At 43.4% G+C, this 25,778-nt stretch overlaps 2 protein-coding genes across 6 annotated transcripts in view; one reads left to right on the forward strand and one right to left on the reverse strand.

Moving 5' to 3' along the window:
* The window catches only part of DEGS2 (delta 4-desaturase, sphingolipid 2), a 30,373-nt gene extending 11,821 nt beyond the window's left edge, over positions 1-18,552 (forward strand). The window contains exons 1-4 of one of the 4 annotated variants that reach the window (XM_026079489.1): positions 42-141; positions 8,960-9,702; positions 15,647-15,815; positions 18,128-18,552. In XM_026079489.1, coding sequence (XP_025935274.1) covers positions 60-141; positions 8,960-9,702; positions 15,647-15,790 — 969 coding nt within the window. In that variant the 5' untranslated portion in view covers positions 42-59 and the 3' untranslated portion in view covers positions 15,791-15,815; positions 18,128-18,552. Of the gene's footprint in view, positions 1-41; positions 142-2,951; positions 3,022-8,959; positions 9,703-15,646; positions 16,374-18,127 lie in introns of those variants that run through there. The other 3 variants (XM_026079488.1, XM_026079491.1, XM_026079490.1) reach the window with 3 other exon arrangements.
* A 2,423-nt stretch (positions 18,553-20,975) lies between these two features.
* The window catches only part of EVL (Enah/Vasp-like), an 83,035-nt gene continuing 78,232 nt past the window's right edge, over positions 20,976-25,778 (reverse strand). Inside the window, exons 10-14 of one of the 2 annotated variants that reach the window (XM_026079492.1) lie at positions 25,637-25,703; positions 25,471-25,533; positions 23,127-23,193; positions 22,689-22,746; positions 20,976-21,583 (exon numbers count right to left, since the gene is read on the reverse strand). In XM_026079492.1, the coding sequence (XP_025935277.1) occupies positions 21,546-21,583; positions 22,689-22,746; positions 23,127-23,193; positions 25,471-25,533; positions 25,637-25,703 (293 nt within the window). In that variant the 3' untranslated portion in view covers positions 20,976-21,545. The remainder of the gene's footprint in view (positions 21,584-22,688; positions 22,747-23,126; positions 23,194-25,470; positions 25,534-25,636; positions 25,704-25,778) is intronic. The other variant, XM_026079493.1, reaches the window with a different exon arrangement.

Genomic DNA, 25,778 nt, shown 5'->3' on the forward strand with positions numbered 1-25,778 from the left:
GCGGAGCTATAAGGGCGGAGCGGCGCGGCGCGGAGGGGTGCGGAGCGGGAGCCGGAGCCATGGGCAACCGTGTCACCCGCGGGGACTTCGAGTGGGTCTACACGGAGCAGCCGCACACGCAGCGCAGGAAGGAGATCCTGGGTACGTCGCGGGGGAGATGCTGGGTGCGGCGGCGGCGGCTCCCGGGGCCGGGCGGCTGCCCCCGACGGCGGCACGGCCGGGGCAGGCTGCGCCGGTGTCCCGGCAGCGCCGGTGTCCCGGAGTCTCCCGCCGCCGCCGCGGCTCCCCGCGGCCGCGCCGGGGCGGCGAGAGCGCCCGGAGCGCTGCGGTGCGACAACACGCTGCGGCCCGAGCCCGGCCGAGCGGAGCGGGCGCGAAAGGCGGTGACAGCGGGGTGAAGAGCAGGGCGGCCCGTCCGAGCCGCGAGCAGGCGTTCCGCCAGCGCACGCTGAAATCCCGGTTCGCTCCGGGTCGGGTGGACCGGACCTGGCGAGTGGGCGGCCCCCGTCGGGCGGCGGAGCGCTGGGCCGCTCGCGGGGCTGCGGCAGAGCCGCCAGGCAGATCTGTGCGTACAGAGTCCAGCGCTTCCCCAAGCAGCGTGTTTCCTCTAAGATTTATTTAGTTCAACACGCTTAGCGTTGAAGAACCATTGGAAATACTTTTTTTTTTTAATGTAGAATTTCATCTCCTCTCAAATAAACTGTACTTTGAGATTTTCTTTAGAGTTAATTGTTTTCAGACTATTTCCTCATTCAGCTCGAAGAGCACAATTACTCTGCTTGTCAAGTCAGCGTAGAGGAGGTTGATTGGGATTCCTCCTAAATGCAAATTTTCTGAGTGTAGTGGTAGTGCAATAAAACAAATAAGGATGTGGGTGAGTGCTTGCTAGAGAGTGACACAAAGCCACGAGAATGTAATAGAATAATCTTGTCCAAGTGACAAGGCAAAGATCTTTGGCAGGGTAGAGTCTTATCTTGTATTTTTGTGTTGTTCAGGCAGCATTTAACTGTGTACCTGAGTATGGTGCACGGGGAGGTTTTTGCTTCTGTTTTTTGAGATTTTGAGGATGTGTATGTGTGTGCGTGTGGTTTTTTTGTTTGTTTGTTTTTGTTTTTTGAGGCTAGTTTCTGAGAAGAACTAATAACTCAGAATTGTTACAACATATGGTTGCTAATCTCCTGGAATTATCTTTTCAACATCTTATTAATAAAGAAGGTTTTGTTTTGCTTTTGTTTTTTTCTTCCCTTTAAATAGTAGTGTAGAGGTTTTGAAGGTCTTTTATAAAGGAAGACTGGACTTGTGCCTGAGCAGCTGGGCAGGAACTCTGATGATCAGGTTTAGTTTCTGAGCTCCTCCACAATTAATAGTTTAATCCAGGGTTAGTCTAAACTACAAAAACTTTTCTGTTGTAGTTATCCTAGTCTGGGTTTGGATAATAACCAGCAAAAAAACCCAACTTGTTTTACTATACAATAATGATAAATGACTGCTATCACTGTATAAAATGATGCTACTGATCCTTTCAGTCAAGGGGACTATGTTTCAGTGTGTCCCTCCCCTTGCTAGTCTCTTGCTTTCCTGGTCTTGCTGTAGGAGTGGGAACTTCGGCCCCTGAGGAAAGTTGTATTGCAAGGTGGTAGTGGAGAGGTTGGACTGCCTTACCCGTGCCTCAGTTCAGTCTCTTTTTAGGATCTATCAGCTGAGTAGTCGGAGAGGCTCTGTCCCTACTTTCTTTGGGTTAAAAAAGAGCAACTGGAATCAAGGTCCATCTCCTTCCCCTGAGCACCTTTTCCCCAGCTGTGGGAGCAGAGGCAGAGGCAGTGGAAATGGAGACAGAGGCATGGACGATGGGAGCAGAACGATCTGCAGTATGTCTGGCAGGGCAGAGTGGTTCATGAATACCAAAATTATTAGTTACTGAGACTATCGTAGTATCCCATATGGCGCTGGTATGATCGCTGTCACTGTATCATTCAAAGCCTGAGGGTCAGCAACTCCCCTGTGTACTCACCAAAGTGTCTAGTCTCTGTTGAGCTGGAGGGCACTGCATGAATCTTGCATACATTTGAACATATAAAAATGGATTTAAATACAATTTGAAAATTATCCATCAGGAAAATAATATGGACAAACTGACAACTGCATAGGCAGCTCTTTCTATAGATGTGACGTTTCCTTAAACTGTCGTCCCAATATGTTTCTAAAGAGTATCTGAGCAGTAATAATGGACGGTCACAAAGCTGCATAGCCTGGCTGGAGAGTTAATCGCCCAAGGTGTCTGTGACTTTTGTAGGCAGTGACAACGTGCCTGAACGAGAAATATTCCTCTGCGAGTTAGGGAGCTCTTTTCAAGTACAGCTCGTTCAAAGCAGCTTTTTGGCCGCAGCTGTTGGGCTGATTCTTAGGCCATTGCCCTGGCACTTTTACCTAAGAGTGATCTCCAGGGCAGACGATTATCCCTCAAGCAGCAGAGCTGTGCAGTGTGTATCGACTGGGCTGGCTGGAAGCCTACACTAGGATTTTGTTGCAATAGGTGAGCCTACTAGGGATGGGATTCCTAACTGATGTAGTTATACCAGCAAATAGATCTACATTTTACGCAAGGAAGAGGTAATACTTCCCTGTCTCTTATCTCTTTGCTTTGTAGTACCTTGCTCTTAAACCTTAGACACTAAAATATACCTTGTGCTTGGTACTATCTAGGTGCCAGCTGGCTCTAAGATACCAAGGGGATTTCTTGCCAAACTGGCACTTTGACCCTGATCCTAAGTTCCTGATCATATTATCTGTGCTTTTCAGTTTTTGAAATATACTTATTTTGTCAGTATTGTCTCATCTTCCTGTTATGAAAAGTCTGTTACAGTCTTGTGTCAGAACCAAGATTTGTGTAACTCTTTGGTGAGCTGCATTGGGGAATTGACCTGGCTGAAAACTGACCTAACTGAGGAAAGTTTTTCATCTGGATCTGCTTAGCCTTACGGTGTAGTTATACAAACGTTACTGCCAGCCAGTGGAGGCACAGTGAGTGACTGGGCATAAGGTAGAGGGGATGCGTACTTCTAATGAAAACAGAATTTCTGCTTCTAGTAGCAGTAAGGATCTGTTGGGTTAAAGCACTTGTGAGACTACGGTCTTGCACACAGTGGGAGGTGCTGGTTTTTTTCAGTTTTGAGAGAAGATGAAAAACTCATTTCTCAGAGGCTGATAACACCATAAGCACACAATGAATAGTTGTATTTGCAAACAGTTTTCCAAATACAAGCAATGAGCAATATGTTGCAGCATGGAAGAATGTTATCCTGTTTGTGATGTGGGTTGGATCTAATGTTATAAAATTACTGTAGATTGGTCAGAAGATGTCTTGTTTCATAAGATCCTTAGAGAAGCACTTGTTTGCTGTTGAGGATGAAGGCTGAATCCATGTTGCTCATGGTAGCCTCCGAGTGTCTGAATATGATCGAACATCCAAGAATAATTATATAAATGGTTCTTTGGCAAGTTATTTCGGAGGGGAATTGGTATAAGTGGCTTATACATATAAAGGTTTACCTGCTTGGATGGGGGACCAAATGAAAAAGGCAAAAATTCATTTTCTTTATTTCATCTAGCTGAATTCTGAGTATAATAGGTTTCGGTCAACGTGAGCTCTGCTCATTTATTTAGAGAGTACTAGTTCTTACAGCTGCCTCTTTTGCAACCGATTTAAAACTCATATTTATGAAAACTGTAATAAATTCTACCTACTGAAATGTGCAAGATACATATCTCCTAAGCTTAAATCAAAGCTCTGAGTTGCATGTGCTTCTGGTGAGGAAACTGAGTCCATTTCTCCTTTATGCTGCAGCACGTGGACACCCTGCTGCCACCAATGCACATGTTCTGTGCCGAACGCAGTTGGAGTAGCTGCTGCCAGCGCTCCTGCCAACTGCCTGTGGGAATTGCCTAGAAAATAAATTATTTGAGCAGAAAGTCAATGTCTGAGGTACTTGCTGTCTCCTACCGACAGTGTACTAAAATTAAGTGCAACTGAAGGCTTCAGCTTACTGCGTGTTGTAGATTTTGCTTCAGAGGGAGTTGGAAGTCCTCTTGTTAGTATTCCTGCATGTCTTTACTCTTAACCAGCTATTAAGCAAGCGTAGTCATACCTGCTGTCACAGATGCTGTGCCGTCCCTGGCACCGATGCCAGCACTGAGAGCGGTGGCTGCCCTGGGAAGGGAGGGTGTCTTGCTGCTGGTGGGCACTTCCGAGTGACCCAGCTCTCTTGGGAGAGCACAAAACAATTTGGGAGCTTGTGGGTGGGGAGGGAAGGATTAAGCTCCCTGTCCTCGCATGGCAGGAGTATAAAACTTGAGTGTAATCTGTCAAAAGGGTTTCTTACTAGTTTGAAAACCAGAGGGGGCAGGAGACTGTGAAAAACACAAGAGTTTTGTCATGTGTGCTCTGCTCTGTGTGTGTGTCCTCCTACTGTCCTGGCTTGGGTATGGTTTGAATTAAATATGATTCAAACGTGCTGTACAGTTTAAAGCAGTTTGTGAGTGTATTCATGAGCTAAGCTGCTAAAAAGCAAAGTACTACCACGTCAGAGAACTGCCTGGATTTTTCTTTTCTTTCTTTCTTTTTTTTTTTGTTCAAAAACCAGCCCCAACATAGGGCGTAGGGTATGAAAGCTACCGTCCTGTGCCTGGTGCCTCTTGTTTGTTCTGGCAGGGACTCATGATTAATAGAACGTAGTCCAGGACAGTGTCATCACAGAGACCTTTTTCTTTTTCTCTTTGATAGGCCTTTGGAAAGTCTTGTACTGGATGGGGTTCCCACTCTGACTGTACATGTATGTTGCAATTGTGGTTAAAATAAAGGAAAATGAAGAAATTAAATTTCTTCTGTAACTACTAGCTTCTCATGAATTTGGGCGCTGCTGCTCATTTAAAACTCCATGACCTTTATGTTTCCAGACAGCTCCAGTGCTAAGGAGGTGGTACAGTGTGTCAGATCTCCAGAAAGGAGAAACGGGGGAAAAAAATGTGTGTAGTCAGAGTAATTTGTCAAAAGAGTTTTAGAATGAGAATGTCTCTAGAAAAGGTGACTCATGCTTACACACAACAGCAGAGTGATCCCAGTGAAACATTAATTCAGTAAATGATTTTTTTCAGAATCACAGGCTGCTTCTGAAAAGATTTTTCCAGCATTTGGTCTGTCTTGACTGCTGTTCTTTCATCCACACTATCATAAAAGTTGTCAGTGTCTTCATTTCATCCTCAGAGTGGACTTTTCAGCTGCTCTGGGAACATGGCATAGAGACCATGGAGCTGGGCCGGGTCGGGCTGAATTGGTTAGCTCCAGCTACATACCGTATGGAAGTGCTTGCAGCTGCTTTGGCTGTGAGCTGGCCTTGGAGACAGAAGAGCCATGCCTCTGCCCTCCTGCGCATCTGCAGCAGTATCTCCACCCTCCCTCCGAATTGCAATACTGTGGCTCTGCCTGGACAAGCGGAAGCAGCACACAGGGATAAGCTGTCTGCCTGGCTCAGCCTTTCCCAAGAAACTGGAGGCTGGAGAACGTGCTGCAGAGGCATCAGAGTAGCTGGAACTCTCCTGGTGCCATTGTACCCTGATGAACAAGTCCTGGTCCTGCGTGGTCACATACACTTATGTTTTTTCTTTGTCTTTTTTCCCCCCTCTTTATCTGGAGTGGCTGAGGGTTTTTGTTTGTTTGTTCGTTTTCCTCCTGTTCCTTATCCCTCTCCATGCCATGATGGTGGATAACAAAGAGGGCACTATAAATGCCACTGTATGACCATCTTCATGTAGCAGCCCGCATCTGGAAGCGATGGACCCTGACCACAGAGAAGCTGGTCATCTTTATAATGGAAAAGTGCTCAGGAAGGTCAAAACAAAAGTGGTTCAGGAAAGAGCAGTATGATAAAAATCTCTGTTCGGATGCCTCTTAATGTGAAACTTTAACAGTCTCAAGAGTGGAGAGTAGATACCAGTTTATTTAAAGAGCAGTGCACAGGAAACAAAGGTGGTCTTTATTGCATAGTTGTCACAGGTTTTATAGTCTTTTATGGGTCCTAGTTCAGTACTGCACGGTAGCCGTGTGTCTGATTCTCTGTTGCCGTTGAGACATGCAGGCGGCTGACAGCAATTGTGTAGTTTGCACAGCCCAGCTTGTCCCCTGCAGACACTTGTCACAGCAGCCCGCAGGGTTCGCCCAGTCTTTTGCCTGCAAGTGCTGTATTTTTCCTGCCATGGATTCCTTCGCTGAACTTCAGGATGTGTTCGCAAGTCAGAAATGACATACATATTTATATTGCCATATTATATATAAACTGCAGTCATCAGGACCGCTGCGTCTGAGCTGAAGCGTGTCCCACCGAAGCGTGCTTGCTCTTGGGTTTTGAAAGAGTTGGTGTTCAACATTTTGAATGAACAAAAAGGTCTCTGGCAGCCTTTCCCACCAGTGGTGGTTTCAGCCTCCAGAGAGCCGAACAACCCCACCTGTCAGCTTCCCTGAGGTTTCTTTATGTAATGGAAACAGGAAATGTTTATCAGTATTAATGATACACAGACATAGCATTTTGGTTTAACTACCATACCAACATTTATTGCTGAAGAGGAGCTAATCATGTTGAATTTAATATTAAACCCTAACAAGTAACTTATTAGCTGTCACTTCTGATAAATGCAACCTACCTGCATTGCTTCCACTACCGGAAGATATTCCTGCTGCTGATTAGCAGTTACTACTCTAAGATCTCTTTAATTTAATCTGCAATCCTTGTTAGCCCCAACAAAAAGATATACAACCAAAACCATCAGTGTTCTCAAGCTACAGTATAAAGCAACCCTTGCTTAGTTTCCCCTCCTGCTTAAAAAAAAAGAAAAAGAAAAAAGACTTTTTTTGTCAAAGTGACTTGAATTTGACCAGACTGAGGAACAGACCTGGTTGCTATGCATCTCTTCAGTGGCTGGTCTGGTAACTGCAGTAATTTACCTCTACCAATTGCATGACTGAAAATTTGAGGGCACTTATTTTTTATTATTTTTTTTTTTTTTAGGGATTTCTGCTTTTCAGATGGCTGTCTCTAGGCAAGAAATAAAGCTGCATACAAGATATTGCTGTAAAAGACTTTCTAACCAGGTCATTGTACCAAGTTATCTTTTAGGGTGGATATCCAATACCTGGGACTTTTTCTAAAACTTTGGTGCTTGTCTAGGTATAAGAGAACAATTTCTAGCATGCTAGCATTTCTTGTGTGAAAACTGTAGTTTCAGAAGCATCAAAAACAAGGAAACCTACGTTTGCTAGAGATGTTTTTAAAAAAGTTTGGCTGACTTTAAAAATATGTGGGTGTTTACTAGGGCTTTTTTATCACTTACAAAATCCTGCCTGAATGCTCCCCCGGTCCTTGCAAGGGGAACAACTGAGAGTATCCCTTTTCTCATCTTCCACAACGCTTAATCTTTATTGTCTCTAACCCCTGTCAAGCTTGGCTGAACTGGGCCAACAAGCTCAAAAGTTGTTGGCATAGTTGCAGAGCACGACCACACCAGCCTGCTTCCTTAAACAATGCTGCATCTGTCTTAACTACTGTAAACTTCTCAGGGTTCATTTCTATTAAAAAACCCTGCATCCTGCCCTCAGTATCAGCCAGTACCACTGCTTGCAAGGTCACATGAAGTTATGTATATTGTCTCTAATGTTTACAGTATCTACAGCTGCATGCATGCGAATCATCATAACCTGATTTTAATGCAGTGGTGTGCACACCATAGTGTGATTGTCAGATGACATTTACCTTTCTATTCATAAAATGTGCTTATCAAACTTCTGGGAGCACACTGTGTAACTACGGGCTCCAGATCAAGTGATTTGTCCTACAGGCTTATCTGTATAAGCTATATTAATTGAGAAATGTAGAGCATGAGTAAAAGGAGATCTGTAGGTAGGTAGAGGCCGTAGAAATGTGGGAAAACTCATGTGAGAGTAAAAAGTGGAAGTGAGAAGTGTGGGTTTGTAAAGAAGAGACCTGAAGCAATGAAATAGACCCAGAAGATAAGCTGTGCTTCTGTGTATTTCCTTCTACTTAAAAGAACAAGTGAATAGCCAACAAAACCAAAGGTCAGTAAATTGGTCCTGTACTGACATGAGTGGTAGGTGAGGTCTGGTAAGCCTAACCCTTATTTCTCTGATGCTGTACTGCAGGATTTGTGAAAATGCATTGAAACTGCTGCATGATTATGTGCATGATTTTCATGCCTGTTCCTGTTGTGTGCCTTAGGAACAGGCTAATGAATGGGAACACAGAATAACTTTCTGTATCTTCTAAATTCCTGATAATATTACTGGCTTTCTTGTGATGTTGACATGTGCAAAGACCTGTGTGTGATGTAGACACTGATAAAAGATCAAGTATTCATTACTTTTTTTTTTTTTAAATATTAGGATTGTCATGTAACCGCACAGAAACACTTGGAGTGCCTGTTGCTCAGCCCTCTTCCCCTGCTACTACGTCTGAAATGAAAGTGTGAAGAGGGTTACAAAGGAAGCAGGGTCTATATGCAATGTTGCTGTATCCGTTCTGTGGAAAATAACATTTGGATTGGGCAAAATAAAAAAAAAAAAAGGGGGGGGGGAGCAAAAACCTGACAGAGTGCACTTCTTACAGCTTAAGTCTAGTGGTCATTGGCATGCTAATACTCATCTTCATGAAGGCATGTAGTGCCACATGGCAGCCATCAGGGTCAGCTTATAGGTATCTCAACAGGACATGGCACTGGAAGTGGGGTTGGGGCCTGTTTGTCAGTAAAACCTTCACTGTGGTGGTAACCCTGCTCTGGAATTGCCATTTATAAAACTAGGGCCTCAAACATAGGGTGATAAAACTAGAGTGCACCAGTGGTGATTGTGTTTGCCTAAATTAAAGTTAATGAGATTTTCTGTGTTTTTTCTCTTTAGCCAAGTATCCAGAGATCAAGGCTCTGATGGGACCAGATCCACATTTAAAGTGGATTGTATCTGGAATGGTTTTTGTGCAGTTTCTAGCATGCTACTTGGTGAAAAACTTATCCTGGAAATGGGTTTTCTTCTGGGCTTATGCTTTTGGGGGTTGCATCAACCATTCACTGACTTTAGCCATCCATGATATTTCACACAACGTTGCCTTCGGGAACAAGCAGGCCAAGTGGAACCGGTGGTTTGCAGTCTTTGCCAACTTGCCCATTGGAATTCCTTACTCCGCCTCCTTCAAGAAATACCACATTGACCATCATCGATACCTTGGTGGGGACACCCTGGATGTTGACATTCCCACAGACTTTGAAGGCTGGTTCTTCTGCACACCACTTCGGAAGCTGCTTTGGCTCTTCCTCCAACCTCTGTTCTACAGTCTGAGACCGCTGTATGTGAACCCCAAAGCAATTACCCAGATGGAAATTTTTAATGCTCTTGTGCAGTTTTCTGTAGACCTTATAATCTACTACCTTTGGGGGCTCAAACCTATTATTTACTTAATAGCAGGTACAATTCTTTGCATGGGTTTACATCCCATTTCTGGGCACTTCATAGCAGAACACTACATGTTCTTAAAAGGATATGAAACATACTCTTACTATGGACCTCTGAACTGGCTCACCTTTAATGTAGGCTACCACATGGAGCACCATGACTTCCCCAGCATTCCTGGATGCAAGCTGCCAATGGTAAGTACAGCATGAGCAAAAGTGAATCAGGCTTTTATAAAAACTGTTGAACTGTTTCAGAGAAATCACTCCAAATCATAGCAATGGATCCATTCTTAAAAAAGAAGAAAGCTTTTGGGATTTGTTTTGATTTTTTAACCAAAGGATTGAGAGAAATGGCTGTCAAACTGCTATAGTATCTAGTTTATTTGAAGGAAATGACAACTTCATTGTCTTGGAGAGCTTGAGTAATACTTTTTTCATAAGATTGTTGCTGGAGGCAGCAATGGTCTAAATTTCTCCATTTCTTTCCCTTGCCCTCAAAGTTTGGGCTCTTTGAAATTTTAAAGGCCCATCTGAACTAAGACAGGAGGCAATTGTTGCTTGAAATTTGTCCGATGATCAACGTATTAGCTATATACACAGCATCAAGCAATAGTCTTTCTATTTTTTGAGATGACCTGAGTATTGGGGCATGTTCCAACCTGACACAAATAACACCCCTGGAAAATAACGCCCCGCCGTACGTGACTTGCTTTAGCTCTGCTGCCCCACCCACAGAAACTGAAGGTGCCTGGTCTGCCACAGAGAAACTTCTGTGGCTTTCCTCCTTTGGAAGTCAAGCCACTTTGTATTTGCATTTTATCAGCTGTGGGAATCAAACTTGCAAAGTCCAGCTGTCTAGGGATGGTTTTGTATCTACCTCCAAGGATAAAGATGCTCTTTTGGGTTCTAATACAGGAAGGAGTTCTTTGACAGTGTTTCTCACAGTGTTAGAGGTACGTGACTTCGAAGTATTACTCCTACACACCAATCCTCTGGCACAGTAGGCAGGAAACATCTGTCTCTGGTCTGATGCAAAGTTGGGAGCTACTACTGCAACATCCTCATGAGGAGGAGGTAGAGCTGAGGAGGCTGAGGTTCAGGAACTGCGACCTCCCTACTACTGTATAACACAGAATAACCCTTTTATGACAGTATATGCAGGCAAATTAAGTTTGGGAACCTTGCTTTAATGGGTTAATGTTCTTCATTGCAGAAACACTGTTTGAGAGGAGATTCAATGCAAGAAGAGATCTCCTTGTGGTGTAGAAGAGCACCAGGAGTCTCTGTAGAGCCTCCAATTCTGTTTTAACATATCCCGCTTTACTGCTGGAGATCTGTTCTGGAGAACTTGGCTATTCCTGGCGAAAGACAAAGCACCCCATAAAGCAGCCAACGTTTACATGTGAAGGTCTCGTGACAGGCACTCCTATTGCTCATACAGCTGATTGCTCAGCTAGGAAGGGTATGAACATAGCTTTAGTTTCAAGTGTTCAAACTTGTTAGAGATGCTTAGATACTTATATTACTAAAATGTAAATACAAGAAGAGGAGGTGGTTAGCACTGTATCTTACACAAAGGAAATGAGTGACTAATTGGACCTGCTAGGACTGTTGCTCCAGACCTGAATGAGACCTGAAGAGTTCTTCCCCACCTACATCACAAATAGTTTAGCCTAGTTCCTCGAGGCAGTGCAGCAGCTAAAAGTGTCTGCCCTCCTGTGTGAAGAGGATGAAGTTAGTTGAATTTCAAGGACTTGTCTTCATGTGTTTCTAGCTGTAGGGCAGTTGAGACCTGCCCTACTGGTGGAGAAGATGTGAGATATGAGGCTTGTCAATCATTGTTGTGTGACAGGACTATATGGAAAACTCTGAGTCTTTGAAAAGTGATCCGTTACAAGTGAAAATCTATTACGAAGTGGAAATCACTTGGCAAAACAGCTACTGTAGAAAGTCCTTACTCCATTAAAACAAACAGGCTGTTCTTTTTCACAAATCAAGCAGAAAAATTCTCTAACTCTTTGGTGGAAGGATGTATGGGGACAGATTGTCTCCCTACAGCTCTGATGTATGAACTTCATAACAGAAGGCAGAGGTAGAAACATCCCCTTGCTCTCCCCCTGCCTTCCTCCCAGCGAATCCTTCACTTTAAAGGAGTGGAAGTTTAGGTTTTCAGATCTAGTCTCTTAAGCTACAGCACTCAGATTTCTAATAGCTGATTTATGTAATATGGATGACCTCTCAGGTATAGCTGTTTTTATTTGTAAATATTGGCAAGCATGAAATAGAAACAAGGTCCTTACTCAGTTACTGCATAACTGGGGCCAGGGGAGAAATAGGCTTGGAAAATAACTGGATTTTGAGCTTGGAAAGTAATTGGATCTTCCACTTGCTTATCAGAAAGGTAAATTCAGCTTTGTCCTCTATTATAGGTGGCTCATTCAGTATGTACGAAGTAATATGTTTGCCACTGAAAAGACCTGTACCCTAGGAGTGTGACAGATTTGAAGCAGGAATAATTAGGCTGTGCTATAAGCTTTTAGATATTAAAGATGAGTGACATGAGTGTGCAGTAAGAACTTGTCCCACTAGTATAATGAGAGATTGCACAAGAGAGCATGAAATTCGACATTGCAGTGAAGTGCCTGCTCTAAAAAAAATACCAGTAGACTTAAGAATAGGTTAGTCTTTGCATGAAGCTTTTTAACAATAAAATATTGCATTCTTTACTGAATGAGTAAAAAGATCCATTCTTTGTTATGTGAAGGATGGGATGTACCTATAGTGAGAGGGGAAGGGGGAATGAAGAGGAATGTGCTACTCTTCCTGCAAACTACAATAAAAACTGGACTGTTACCAGAGGCAAACTAGTTATTCATTAAGCTTGTGGGAAAAGGAAAAGGCAAGGTATGAAGCCGGATTTATTAGACAGACAAGACTGGAAAACATGGTAGATGTACTCTTTTTGAAATACACATTTCATTAACTCTATGATGTCCAGGAGGGCTAGCTTGGGTGCTTCCCCACCCCACCCCATCCTACCCCAAATCAAGGAGTATTTAGGGAACTTCTGTAATATGCTTTCTAGCATTCTAAACATCATCCTTCAGCCTCCTCTTATAAGGATCTCTAGTTCCTATATAACCCCAGAACAAATGGGCTGTAAAAGCTATAGTCAAATGCTTAGGTTGTGTATAACTTCTGTGCCTTTCTGCTAATATACTGGAGGGGATCCTAGTAGGATCAGGGTCCTGTTGCTATGCCATACAAGCACAAAATCAGAAGCAAAGTTTCAGTCCAAAAGTTGTGATTTGCTGCTTATCACCTTGACCTACCTGCAGCAAAGCCTCAAAATACCAGGCGCCAAGTGCCTAAATCAGTTCTTTGCAGACTTTATGCCTGCATTATCCCTCTGAGACATTTTCCAATCAAAAACTAGCAATGAGTTAAGACTTACAATTTTCATGTGTATGGATAGTCCAAATTCCCAGCGGGAACTGTAAAGGGAGGGAGGATTTGAAGCAAATGGACCATTTCCAATGCAACATGGCGAGCTCGAGGGGGAAGCCAGGAGCAGGATCCAGGAGTACTTTGTCATAATACTGCCTTCTTATAGACGATGGTAACGCCAGCTGCAAAAATTGCTACCTGCAAACTCATCCACAGGTTTTGTACATTGCCCGGAATACCAGATGAAGGCTGACTTAACAGCATACTAAAGCATACTTAACAGAGGTAGTTTAATATTGTATTTTAAGAGGGAATCTGCATTAAAAATAATGACTCCCTGCTCTTCCAACTTTCTGATATCTTTGAGGTACTTTTGTTTTGCACAGAGAGATGCTGAAACAAATGACAATACCTGGGTTGTTTTTACCAGGAAACTTTTTTGTGTGCATCCATTGTCAAGGAGAAAGCACTGCTATCTTTCAAATTTTTTCCTCCGGTGTGGTAACACAATGGAAATAAACAAAAACCTAACAAACTTCCTCATGAATTTCATAAGAAAACCTTTCAGATGTCACCCCTCTTCTACCTTCTAATGGCATCCATTAATTTTTTCCTCTTCCCCATTCCTTTGCCAAAAACATGTTCCTGCGGTTTACTTTCTCCCCTCCCTTGTTTCTGCACATCTTATGCAGTTTTCTTGCTCAGAGCACCAGGAAGCTGCACATGGTGCAAATGCCACTTGAATCCCTGCACAACATGCTGCTGGGTGCAAAGCAAAACAGGGGCAGGAGCAAAGAGCTGCTTTAGGTGCGAGTTACTGTATAGCAGCTGATATAGAGTTACCCAGTCTTATACAAGACCCTGGTCATCATCTTTGCTTTCCATACCAAGCATCTCACACAGAAAGAGCTGCTGCTGTGCTCTGCAGGAAGTTGCTAAAACAATGCACCCGGTTGGCAAGCAAGTCCTCAGCCACATGATGCTGGCAAGCAGCGTGCTAGTCTTGACTGAGCTAGGACTTTGCTTCCAAAATATGGTGTGGGCAATCTTCAAAATTCAGTGCTGGGTATATTGATTATATTAATTATTAAATAATAAATGTATTTGGGATGCCTCCTTTAAATCTGTTATGCCACTGCAGAATATGTGTATGGAGTATATTTAAGTGCAAGTTTCTGAACTTGCATGTTGTGCACACCTCAGCTCTTCAGCACTATGCCCAGACTAGTCTGCTGCCCAAGTTTGCTCAATGTGCCAAAACTGTTGTGTCCAGCATAGACAGATTGCAAATACTGGCCTCTCTGCTAACTCATTTTTGTCCTGCTTCCTCCCTGGGGTCATTTTCCATTAACCTCAGGTGCCAGAAGGCACAGTCACTACCTGAGACCTTGTTCCCCAGTACAGAAGTAAAAGCTCTTAAAACCGTGTACATTACACAAGCTCTGTTGCAGGAAGTATCTGCTAGGAAGTTGCATTAGCAGCGTAGCTAGCAGTGAGTAGTACTGGCTTACAGTTTAACTTCAGCTGCCATTCTTACCTTTCCACAAACAGGCCAAACGCTGTGTTAAGCTTACCCCATTAAACCTCAGGTTCTGCTTAGTCCCCTCTGCCCAGGTGGCCATTTGTATGCAACTCTTTTGACCTTCACTGCAAATCTCACAAATCTCTACTGCGCTCAATGTAGCTGGCTCTAAAATTCTGCAGGGTTTTTGAAGTGATAAGCCATGTTGTCCGGCAAGACAAACTGCTCTCAAATAGAGTGTCCTGGGGAGAACTTTGTTTGTCTAGGAGGTGGAGTGCTAATAAAACAACACCTGAGGAGATTTTGTGCAAATGTACAGCAGTTAACAAACTCCGCTGCTGCTGCTGCTCTCATCAGGTATGCTCAAAAAGCAGAGCATTGAGCTGGAAGTAGGAACAGGGATGACTGGTAACTCAGGAATCCTGATAGTCCCCTGAACCTGCCAGGTTTGACACCTTTGTGTCTTCTGGGTTCAGTCCTTGCTTCTACTAAAAACACGGCTGCCACCACCAATACGCAATGCTTCTATGACAGCAGCAGTTTTAAAACCCGGGGATTTTAACAGGGATAAAATTTTATTAGACTCATGATCTAATAATGAATCTTGCAGCATTTTTAACCCTAGACTGAGGAGAGCAGCCCCCCCCCCCCCCAACTCCGTCTGGTGGAGAAACCTGCCTCTCAGCTGTGCGTCCTGGTAGCAGAACAGGGGAAAACCCCCAAGCGTCGTCAAGGCTATATTTTTGGTATTTTCTCAATTGGCATGAACTCTTACACCTGAAGCCCTCAGCAGCTAGTACTGCAAGTGGAAGACAGAGATTTAAATACTGTGTGTTGGAGTCTTGGCAATTTATAAGGTAGATCAGTTACCTCATTGTGAAGTTCCCTCCACCTCACAAATGAGAGAAAAATTTGATTCTGACTAATCCAAATGCGGAGATCCAACGTCTTGCAAATACTGTGACGCAAAACTCACTGCAGAATTCTGCTTAGAAGTATCCAAAAGTATTTAGGTATAATCTCGGTTTGGCTGAACTTCAGAAGCTTACATGCACTAACAGGTAATTTTACCTTATGGCTGTGCTATCTGATCTGAATAGGACTACTGAATGCACCTGACATTGGACAGCTAACTAACTACCTTGTTCTGTCTCTCTCTTGCTCTTCCAGGTGAAGAAGATTGCAGCAGAATATTATGATAACCTCCCACACCACCAGTCCTGGATTCGAGTTCTTTGGGCATTTGTTTTTGATGACACTATTGGTCCTTATTCAAGGGTTAAAAGACTTTGCAAACTGGCAAAAGAAAACTAATAGAATAGCTCCAGCTGCTACACTGGTATTTTGTTCCTTTGTTTGAATGAGCTGAGTTTTCAGCAACAGTAGAAGGATGTGTGTGTGTGTGTGTGTGTGTGTGTGTGTATGTGTGCGCGCGCGCGCGGTGAAATAGCATCTGTGTATGCTTAATATCTCCCTGGAAGAAGAGGATGAAATGTTACCATGATGCAATTGCAAGCCGCTATTTTAGTATATTGACACTTTTGAATAAAGGATATTTGTTTATGTAACACTGAGAAACTAGATTAGAGAGAGTTATGCTTATGTGAATCTCTGGTCTAGATTTAAAATTAACTTCCTCATCCAGGGCTAAGTGTGTCTGACACTGAGTTTTGACCTGGTCTGCAAAGGAGAGTACTCTGTGTACATGTGTGTATGTGTATGTTTGGGCTGGTTTCGCTTCAGGCCAGCTTAAATGTACCTACTTTGCATGCACAGGACCATGCAAGCAGGGAGGCCTGGCATGCAGTAGTAAGTTATATCTTTTGTGAGACCCCAAGGGTACTTTTAACTTGAAGTCCTGTCTAATCCAATATCTTGCTTCTGACAACGGCTGGTAGTTGAGATTCAGTATAGGAAGTAGAATACGTATACATTTGGTCATTATTTTAGTAGCCATTGTTTGACCTTTATTCCAGGACTTTTTCTAAATCTTTCATGAATCCATTTCTATTCTTGGGATCCAATATTCACTGTAACTTATCGGCACAGCTGAACTGTGATGTGGAGAAAAACTTCCTTTTGTCTGCAGCGCGCTGCCTGATCAGTTAATTGGATGTGCCATAACTTGGGTTGTGAGGAATCATGAGTAGTTCTTTCCTAGTCATCTTTTCAGCAGTATTCGTACCTTCATGTTTCTCATACTTTTCACCACTGGAAGCCCTTTTCAGGATGGAAAGATTCTAATTTTAATTGCTGCCTGCAAAGGGTGTTAATATTTCTGATCATCTTTCTCACTTTTCTATATATTTTTATTCTTTTCTCTATATTCTTCTCTATATGCTTTCTTTTCTCTATATATTCTCTATATTCTATATCTCCCTTTCTGAAAATAGGAGTCAGGAGTACATGTGCCACTGCAGACATGGATACATTATGGTGACGTTTGTCCCTAATTGCTTTCAGAATAATTGCGACTTTTTTGCTCCCTGATCGAAGGGGCACTGACTTGACATTTGAGAAGCACATGATACTCTGTAGCTATAAAAATCCTCACCGATAGTCTTAGGGGGAAGTACCTGGAACGTGCAGCTGGGGTTGTTTCTTTCCCCGAGTGTCTGACTCTGCCCTATTGGCATTGACCTTCATCTGTCATTTTTACCAGTTAGAATAGTTAAATCTTCCTGCACCTCTTCTCCAACCATCAGCTTCTGGCTATCCTCAGTAATTCTGTATTGTCCAAAACCTTAATCACCTTCCCCTTCTCCAAGCACACTCTGCGTAGAACATATTGAACAATTTCTTGGGAATGAGGAGTTCAGACACCATTTAACAACTTCCCTCTGTTTTGGAAAGCCGACTCTATTTCTGTCCTCAGTAAGTGGTTAAAAGAGGGATTGAAGGATCCTCTTATACTGTGACAGCTTAATTTCTCTATGAGTTTTGGCAATTATTTTTTCTTTTCTGGAAAACCATGCATATTGCAAAGAAAAGGATTACTCCATGTGCCTGTTGGTCCCTCAAAGTATTCTGTTAGACCTGGGAAGCATACTTTCCTCAATAATCACAGTCTCTGTCCTTCGTACAGCCCTGGACTCAGTGAGTCAGATTGTCATGGTAGTACCATCTCCTGTCCTTTTGCTAGCTTGCCTGGTACGACAGGTAGACCAGCTGGCCTGCAGCTCTTCCGGTTCCTCCTTCTCCATTTCTTTTTCCTCCCATTTCCTTGTCTGTCTGATTTTGACAGTATGGTAAATACCCAGGCTTGGTGCAAGATCCCTTGTGACTCTGGGGCTGAATACTGGTTCATTTACGGATACTGTTTTGCTCTGTGAGTTGGGTTTCTGGAAAAGGAGGGGAAGAACAGGACTACTTCTGACACGTCAGACTTCACTGGCTCTTCAGGTGCCTTTTCCCCAAAGAAAGCTTTGGTGTGGGAACCTCCATTAACTTCTTTGTATCAATACTCACCTCAGGGAGCTTCACTTTGCTATTACTTTGCTTCAGCGCTGCTGGCTCTCCACGATGAACTTCCTGTGCCCTTAGCCAGCTGTTCCTCAATTTTCTTGGCCAACTTTAGCAAGTTAATATAAAAGCCTTATAAAGTTTATGCCATTTTCCTCATTCTGACTATTGTACTTTTCCTTTATGTAGAGTGACCTTCTGGCTTGAAGTTCCCTTACTCAGCTGCTCCGTGATGCAGTCACCGATGTGACCTATAGACTCAACCTAGCCTGACACAGAGGCTATGGTGTAAACTGGGGGTAACCCCAGCTGGCCACTGCTTTCTCAGCCTGCCTCCCATCAGCGTTTCAGTCCCTGTCCCAACTTCCCACACCCAGGCAGCACGACAGCCCCCCTGCTCTGCTCTTGTCATCAAAGTGGGAATTTCAAGTTGCTGGAGCTTCTGGTGCTTGCAGATGTGCAGTGAGTTGGCTCTTCTAATGTGTGCTTTAGGTTGGTGCTGCTGGAGAAAGCTGTGATCCTATCTTCTCCTTGGGCACTTGTCCTTGTCACTACCAGTGATGTTGGCAGAAGGGTATTTTGTTTGTTTTTGTAAACACATGGTGAATGGGACTGGGTTGAAAGAACATGAGGGCTATGCATAGCTTTATTGTCTTAGCTTAAAAATTAATCTGGCTTCCCCTTCACTGTGCTGCCACACAAATGCTCTGGCAAGAGGAAGAAGGTGAGACATGGATAGGGACAAACAACCATATGATAGCTGGGAGGGAAGGCTAATGTCCCTTTTGATTTATGCTGATTTAGGCAATGTTGCAGCTGTACCCAAGGCAGGCACAGCGTGATGCCAGTGGGGCACCCTTCTCTACAGCGAGGTGTGAGTTAGGACAAACTAAATGAGTGTCTGGGAGGGGGAAATCCTCTGGCAATGCCTCTACGCGGCTGAGCACCACCACGCATCGCTGTTGGCAGAGCCGTACGCTCGGACTAACTCAAACACTGGCTGTGCTAGGAGCTGCCCTCTTGCCCGCAGGCTGGCGACGATGATGCAACTTGGCTCATCCAGCTCAGCGCTTGTCCCTGGCAGGAAGGGTGGCCTCCAGGTGCGGTCTCCGACTCCTGCTAGTCCTGAACTGGGCCCAGGAATCGTGCCGGGAAGTGGTGTGCGGCTTCAGCCAAAACTGGGCAAAGGCCAGAGCAAGTAACTTCATAGCAGAGCAGATCGCAGCTAATCTCTGGCCCTGTTACTTAACTAGCGCAGTTAGAGACTAAATAGTCAGGAGTGGATTTACCAGTTTGTAACAGGTAGTGCTGGGTGAACTGCTGGGATTCAGATGAGGTGTTATTGCTTCCCCTAATCAGCCAAGTCCCCCACCCCATCCCCCCACCCCCAAATCTTGGGCCTCTGCTCCCACAGCTATTAAGTGACCCTGTGCAAACTTCAGTTCATTGTATCTTAATTATATGAGGCCTGCAGAGGTAAGAGAAGAAAGTAAGAACAACTCATTTACAGCAGGTTGCTAACGTTAGCAGAGGGGCACAGCATATATAAGCTTAGCCTGCATTTAAGATGCAGTTATTACCGACCTTAGGCATAATGTCACATTCCAAGGCAAAGTGAACTGTGCCAGGCTCCAACTTCCTGAAGCTTAATTAAGATTATGGGAACGTTTCACAGAATGATTGTGATCATTTGAGAGGCAGTAGTTTTGAAAAGTATTTGCTATTGTCAGGTATCCTATTAAATGAGTTTATAATTAAGAAATACTTGAGCTATTGTATGAGATTTATGCAATACACCATTATAGTCTTTACTGTTATTGATGCTTGGCTGTATTCTTCCTAGCTGGAAAGGCTCTTTCTCTTGGTCCAGGTGTTGCGGTACTGTGTTGCACATCTATATTTTTCTGCCTCATTTCTGATGCGGAAATCTTGCCCCACTACCTAACCTTTTTCTAGCCTTCTGCTCTGGAAGCTGGGATCTGGCTAGTTAGCATTAAATAGCTGACAGAAATCAGACTCCAGAGCTTCCAGTTGAATTAAACTTAAATTTCTCCCATAGAAGAACTATTCTTGTATTTAATTTACAGTATAACAATACTGAGAAAAAGTAGTTCCTGGACTGTTTTCCAAAAGTTAGATAGGGTTGCTCTGAAGGAGAGCCACACACACTGAGCTAAAGTAGATAAAATTTTATAACTGCAAAGCATACACCACCTTCTCCTAGTCTCCTGTGTATCTTCTTGCTAAGATGCAGTCCTTCCCATGTTGTACTTGTTGCTGCCTTGTGCCTGCTCCACTCTAAAACACTGCATGGCTCTCTACATGTCTGTGGGAGGCGAGCAAATGAGCAGCAATCACCTCTCTTTGGATTGCTGTGTTGAGCTTTGCACCTGAAACAGTTCCCAGGGCCTGGCTTTTAAAAAGAAATCTTCAGGAAGGCCTGAAGCAAAGCAAGGCATTTAGGAAAATTTTTGAAGGATTTCAAAAGCTGAGCTCCAATCTCTTACCTTGTACACAAAGTTATCAAGGAGATGGTATCAAGAATGCTGCCTTGTAAAGCTCGCACTGAATCAAGTCAAGCAGAAATCCCCATGATTACGCTTAGTGGAAAGAATGGCGCTCTCAAAAGATTGTATGACTAGAAAGATATGAGTGGTGCACACTGTTAAGTGTTCAGCCACTCTGATGCCGTGTCCTGTACACCTATCTCGGACTTCAGGTTGATTGAAATAAAGTTCACCAAGGACTGCAAAATGTGAAATATTAACAAATGACTCCCTTTAAGCCTCTAGTTCACCAATGTTGTGCTAGTGATTTCAGCTTGCTGTGGCTGCAGTGTCTGAATGCTTTCAATAGTCTTGTTCTGACTAAACACCTCCCTTCTATTTACTAGAAGCTCTTAGAAGTGCAGGTGATGGGACTGCTTTTTTTAGTGATGACAGGAGATGAAGTGCAGGAGCTAAGGCTGAAGGTGTGGGATGGTTAGTGGTGGAAGTGATAAATTTTAAGGGATTAATGAAACAAAGAAAGGCAGGGCCATGTGGACAATAAACAGTTTATTACCAATATGAACACAGATACTGTGATGCACTGACGTACCATTTTTTTATATTGTGATAACTCTGAGACAAAGAACTTGTTGGCTGACAACTAACATGTCTCTGTTTCTTCTGGTGATGCCACAATACATTTTTGTTGGCAAAGGATCTTCATTTACATTGCAGACTACTAATAAAATTACTTTGAAGTAATCTATTAAAAGCAAATGGTTCACATGTGTTCTTATCTACTACTAAAAAGAAAGGTAATACATTTAAATAAGCAAATACAAAATACAAAAAAGGCTGACAAATCCAATGTGCAGTGTCAGATGAAATCTAAAAAATCCAGAAATTTAAAATTTAATATTCTTTAGATTAAGACTTTTAAAATGAAGCGAATCCAAGGCAGCAGCAAGCTTCAAAGTGTGCTGAGTCTGCTAATAAAAAGGGTATAAGAACAAAGACAGTGCCGGTGTCCTCTCTCACCATCTTGCATGACCTTGGTACACTTAGAAATGATCCAATCTTCCTAGCATTCTTAGTACCGTCCAAATGCTTTGCAATCATTATGTTGTACTGATTCTACTCAACTCCTGCCGTATGGCTAGAAAACCAAACCAAAAAGTTAATGCATAACATTATACCCCGTGTGGTGGAAAACGCTAAGTATAGAGGTTACAGAAGTACACGCTGGTAAAAGAATGAGTGGAGGGTAAAAGGATGAATAAGGGAAAGCAGTCAGCTGTTTGCTTGCAAACTGCAGTACTGGTTTAACAAGTTGCATCTGTGATTTACACGAACGTCTTATTTTGCATTGCAATGAACTAGGAAGGCTCTGAGGGCCAAGCTGCGAGGACGGTAATGTACAGGTGAGGGTCTGCTCAGCTGCAAACTGCCCAGCTGTTTTGTGAGCACACAGGTCTAGGACAAGGGGACAGGGAATGGATTTTAGCTGTTTTACAGTTTCCTCTTTTTTCCCTCCTGTATGAACCTAAGATAGGAGCGCAATGCGTGGACAAACCTCTTCACATGCCTTAATGTGGGCTTCAGATAGGTATTTTGCTGTGTATTTCACTAAGAGCAGTATTATGCTGCCTTACACACCATTATGTTGGCCCGGAAAAATACATTTAGTCATATAATGCAGAGCAATTTCTAAAAAAGCATTGATCCATTTAGCACTGCTCCTGCACTTTTCACTGAGTTAGAAAAAGCCTGTGGCTACTTGGAAGGTCCTAACAAATGGAGAGAATGAAGGTCTGAGATTGCTTTTCAAGCATAGGGAGCCTGCGGAAGATGCTCAGGGAAAATTTTTTTCAGTTTGGTACCTTTGCCAGGCTGACAGTTTGGTACCTGAACGTCAGGCAGGTTACAAGCGATTTCACGCTCACCGATTGTGATAAATTGACATGCAACTGGGCTACTGGCAAGCCCTTTCACACACTCCCACCTCTGAGAAACACAGGACAGTGAATTTCTCACAGGTTGGGAGTGAAAATGCTTGTCAACAGCACAAAAATAAAGGATGTAAATACAACGTAATGATCACAGCTCAGTTAAGGTAGACACTTGTTCTTCAAATGTGTATATAAATCAGAGCTGCTCAAAAAAGTCTGAGAACACCATGGAACTCTCTGCAGTTCCTGTCATCTTATCTACAGGAAATTAGTCATAAAGATGAGAAAAATAATAATTTTTCTCTTTCTTACCATCAATTATCTCCTCTTTCACTTTGTGTAACTCTCTTACAACTTCCTCCAATATTTCCTGATGAGACAAAACACAAGTCAGCTGCTCAGAATTTCCTTCTAACTGGTGGAAGAACATGCAAGCTTAACACAGTTGTGCTGTGTCCCCCGCCTCCACTGATGATTAAAGCCTAGCACTACTAACAGGTATGTCTGCAGTCCCAGGCCAAGGATGCAGAAGATGCTGGCATATTTACTTGCATGTTTCTGTACAGACATTTTGATCCAACAGCAGTGAGACTGTGCTCTCCTGCTGCTCACCAACTATCCCTTCTATAAGCACCTAGTTATAGAGGAAATCAGAAGACTGAACAGCTGTTTTGCTTGTACAGCGCATGCATGGGGGAAAATGGGTAGCTCATCAAAAATCTCTTAAATATGAAAGACCTTTTCGCTCACCTGTTTCATTCGATCAAAATCTAAGGCATCCATAGCCACATCATTGCTGCTGCTCACTGGCTTCATCCTTGAGAGATGGAAACAGAGGATAAAAAAGCCAGTCAGTTCCTTGTGATGTATGCTAAGCTACAGCCACCCAGATGAAGGAGATGAAATCCACCACAGAGCAAGAAAGTGTGTGTTTTACCATTGCACTGCTCCCTCTTGTGCTTCCCAGGAGCGCTCTGCAGCCTGCTCAGCTTTAAGAGCAAGCAGCGCTGCTTGCCCACACTCGACCTCACCTGTCTTCTTGCATTGAAGATGCATTGGAGAGAGAGCAAAGACTGCAATGAAACTTGTACTTTTTTCTTAAAGATTTTAAACTAGATAATACTGAGATGACTTTAGGGGACAAAGCCTATTAACAATGAATTTTATCACAACACTGGCAATCTGCAAGATGACTGTCTGTTTTTCTCTCTTTCACAGTCTGTTTTCTGTACAACAACCCGGTCTTGGCCAAATAGGCTTTAATCAGTTGCTACAATAACAGTAGAATTCAGGTTAGAAAAAGATTACTAGTAAAATAATAATCCAGTAATTGTTTCCTTGGAAGGCCTGACCTGAGCAGAGCTTGTTGATAACACTGCATAGCAGAGGCACTTTTTCTTGACCAAGAAATATAAACAATCTACCCTTAATGTCTGATACACTTGGGCGCTATCAGTCACCCAGCTCAAAGGAGTACATTAGTCAGTGAGCTGAACTCTGTGTGACTTTCTTTTTTTTAATCAATAACTATAAAAATGAATCATACTATATAATTTGTAGAAAATGTTTCAAGTAACTTTGCCGTCATTTTTGGTCCCAAACTCGGGGCTGGTCAAGATTTCACTGATGCTATGGGCATGCTTGGGTCTTGCAATCTTTTCTTGGGAAAAATCTTTTGTGTTTCCTACATTTTCACAGTTAAGTTGGAAGTAAAAACAGATACAGATGCCATCAAGTTGAACAGGAACAGAAACAGGCCACAGCTGAGAGCTTTCAAACCCTGCCCCTCATCTCCCTGCAAAATCATATGAGCAGGCAAACATTCAGCACTATTCTGTGTGTGAAACTATGAATGGAGTTTTCCACTGAACTCCTCCCAAGATGAATGGCATTATAAATGATAGCTGGTGAAAACTTGATTGCTGCTTTAAATAGCCCATGTTTCATTCCCATTTGCAAGGATAAACAATGTTCTTTTCTGTGTCTATTGTAAACTCTCACATGTTTCCTAGAACCATGGTGTCACATTGGTTTTAGGAGAGCAGGAGAGACCACATTTTGCTCTGCTAACACCAGTGCATCCCTTTGAATGTTAGGGCAGGGAATATCCCAGCAGCGGTAAGTCTGTGCAGGTATCTGCCATTGGTCACTCTCTCTCTGCAAACTATTAGTACTGTAGTACAAGTAACAGTGTAAAATAAGGAACATTTCTCTGCACTAAATGCTAAACATGTAAGCCTGTGGTTTATCTCCTTCTCCAGCTTATCCTTCCCTCTCAGTGTTCAGTACTGCAGTAACACAGGGTGGTCCTGGATCAGGAACTCTCTTTTTAGCTGTCCAATATCAAACTTTAATCTATGGGTAAGAATGGGGTGATACTGCAGTTTGGCTGTTTTGAGACAGAACTGCTGAATTCCTGCTTTAGGCTTCTCTGCTATTCTCTGCTCTTAATGGCTGCCAGCTTTTGCCCCCAGTATTTTTGAGTGCCCTGTCTGGTGGCTGGGCCTTTTTACTGTTTGGTGTTGCTAACTGCGGGATCCTCTAAACCCTTCTGTTGCACTAAGCTTTGCTCTCCTTTCCCATGCACCCACTGCAGCTGCATGGAGGAGTAACTTCCCTTTGCCAAGTTGCAGACCTTCCAGATCATTTCTGGCTCTGCTTTCAGATTTCTTCAGAGGCTGGACAATGAAAACCATTGGTCTCCTATTTGCAGGGTCATCCCAAAACTGCTGTGGTTTTGGAGCAACAAAAAGACGCTCCAAAATGTGTCTTCCACGTGGCACAGCACACTGCCAAGCTCGTGCCTCTGATTCAAGACCGCATATGCTTTAAGCACTTGCTTAAGTTTAATTAACTTCTGTGATGCACGTGCCTTCCTGAACAGGGGGCTGTTTCCACAGCAGAAGCCTTTGACACAACGCATTTTGCTTGCACATCATTTCAGCTGTACCCAGGCCAACTTTGTGCAGCGACAGACAAAGCAGATTGTAACAGAATGAGCAAAGACGTGACAAAGACGAACAGCAGTGCCGAATGCTGTGACTTCCCAAAGGACAAGCCAAGATGGTTAAGAAGCCAGGCTGTTAGCCAGTACCTAGAAGACACGTGGGATTGTGTGGGGCTCTTAGCTTCACAGCTCTTCACCACTGATGGGTTTCTACAGCAATGGAATGAAAGGAGACGTGAGTTGTGCACATGCCATGGGGACAGCAGGGCTACCCGGGCTGCCAGCCAGCCGCTGAACAACCCGCGCAGCTCACCTCGAAAGTAACGAAGATACAGGCTTTTCAACAGAATTGCTCCTTTCCCATGGCTTCTTTCCAGAGTCTGGAAAACAAAAAAAATGAAAACTAACTGTTTATTCTTTTTTCTTAACAATAAAACTCCCAAAACTGATTGTCT

Source organism: Apteryx rowi, unplaced genomic scaffold (genome assembly GCF_003343035.1).
Source record: "Apteryx rowi isolate R43461 unplaced genomic scaffold, aptRow1 scaffold_5, whole genome shotgun sequence".
In the NCBI taxonomy this organism is placed as follows: Eukaryota; Metazoa; Chordata; class Aves; order Apterygiformes; family Apterygidae; genus Apteryx; species Apteryx rowi.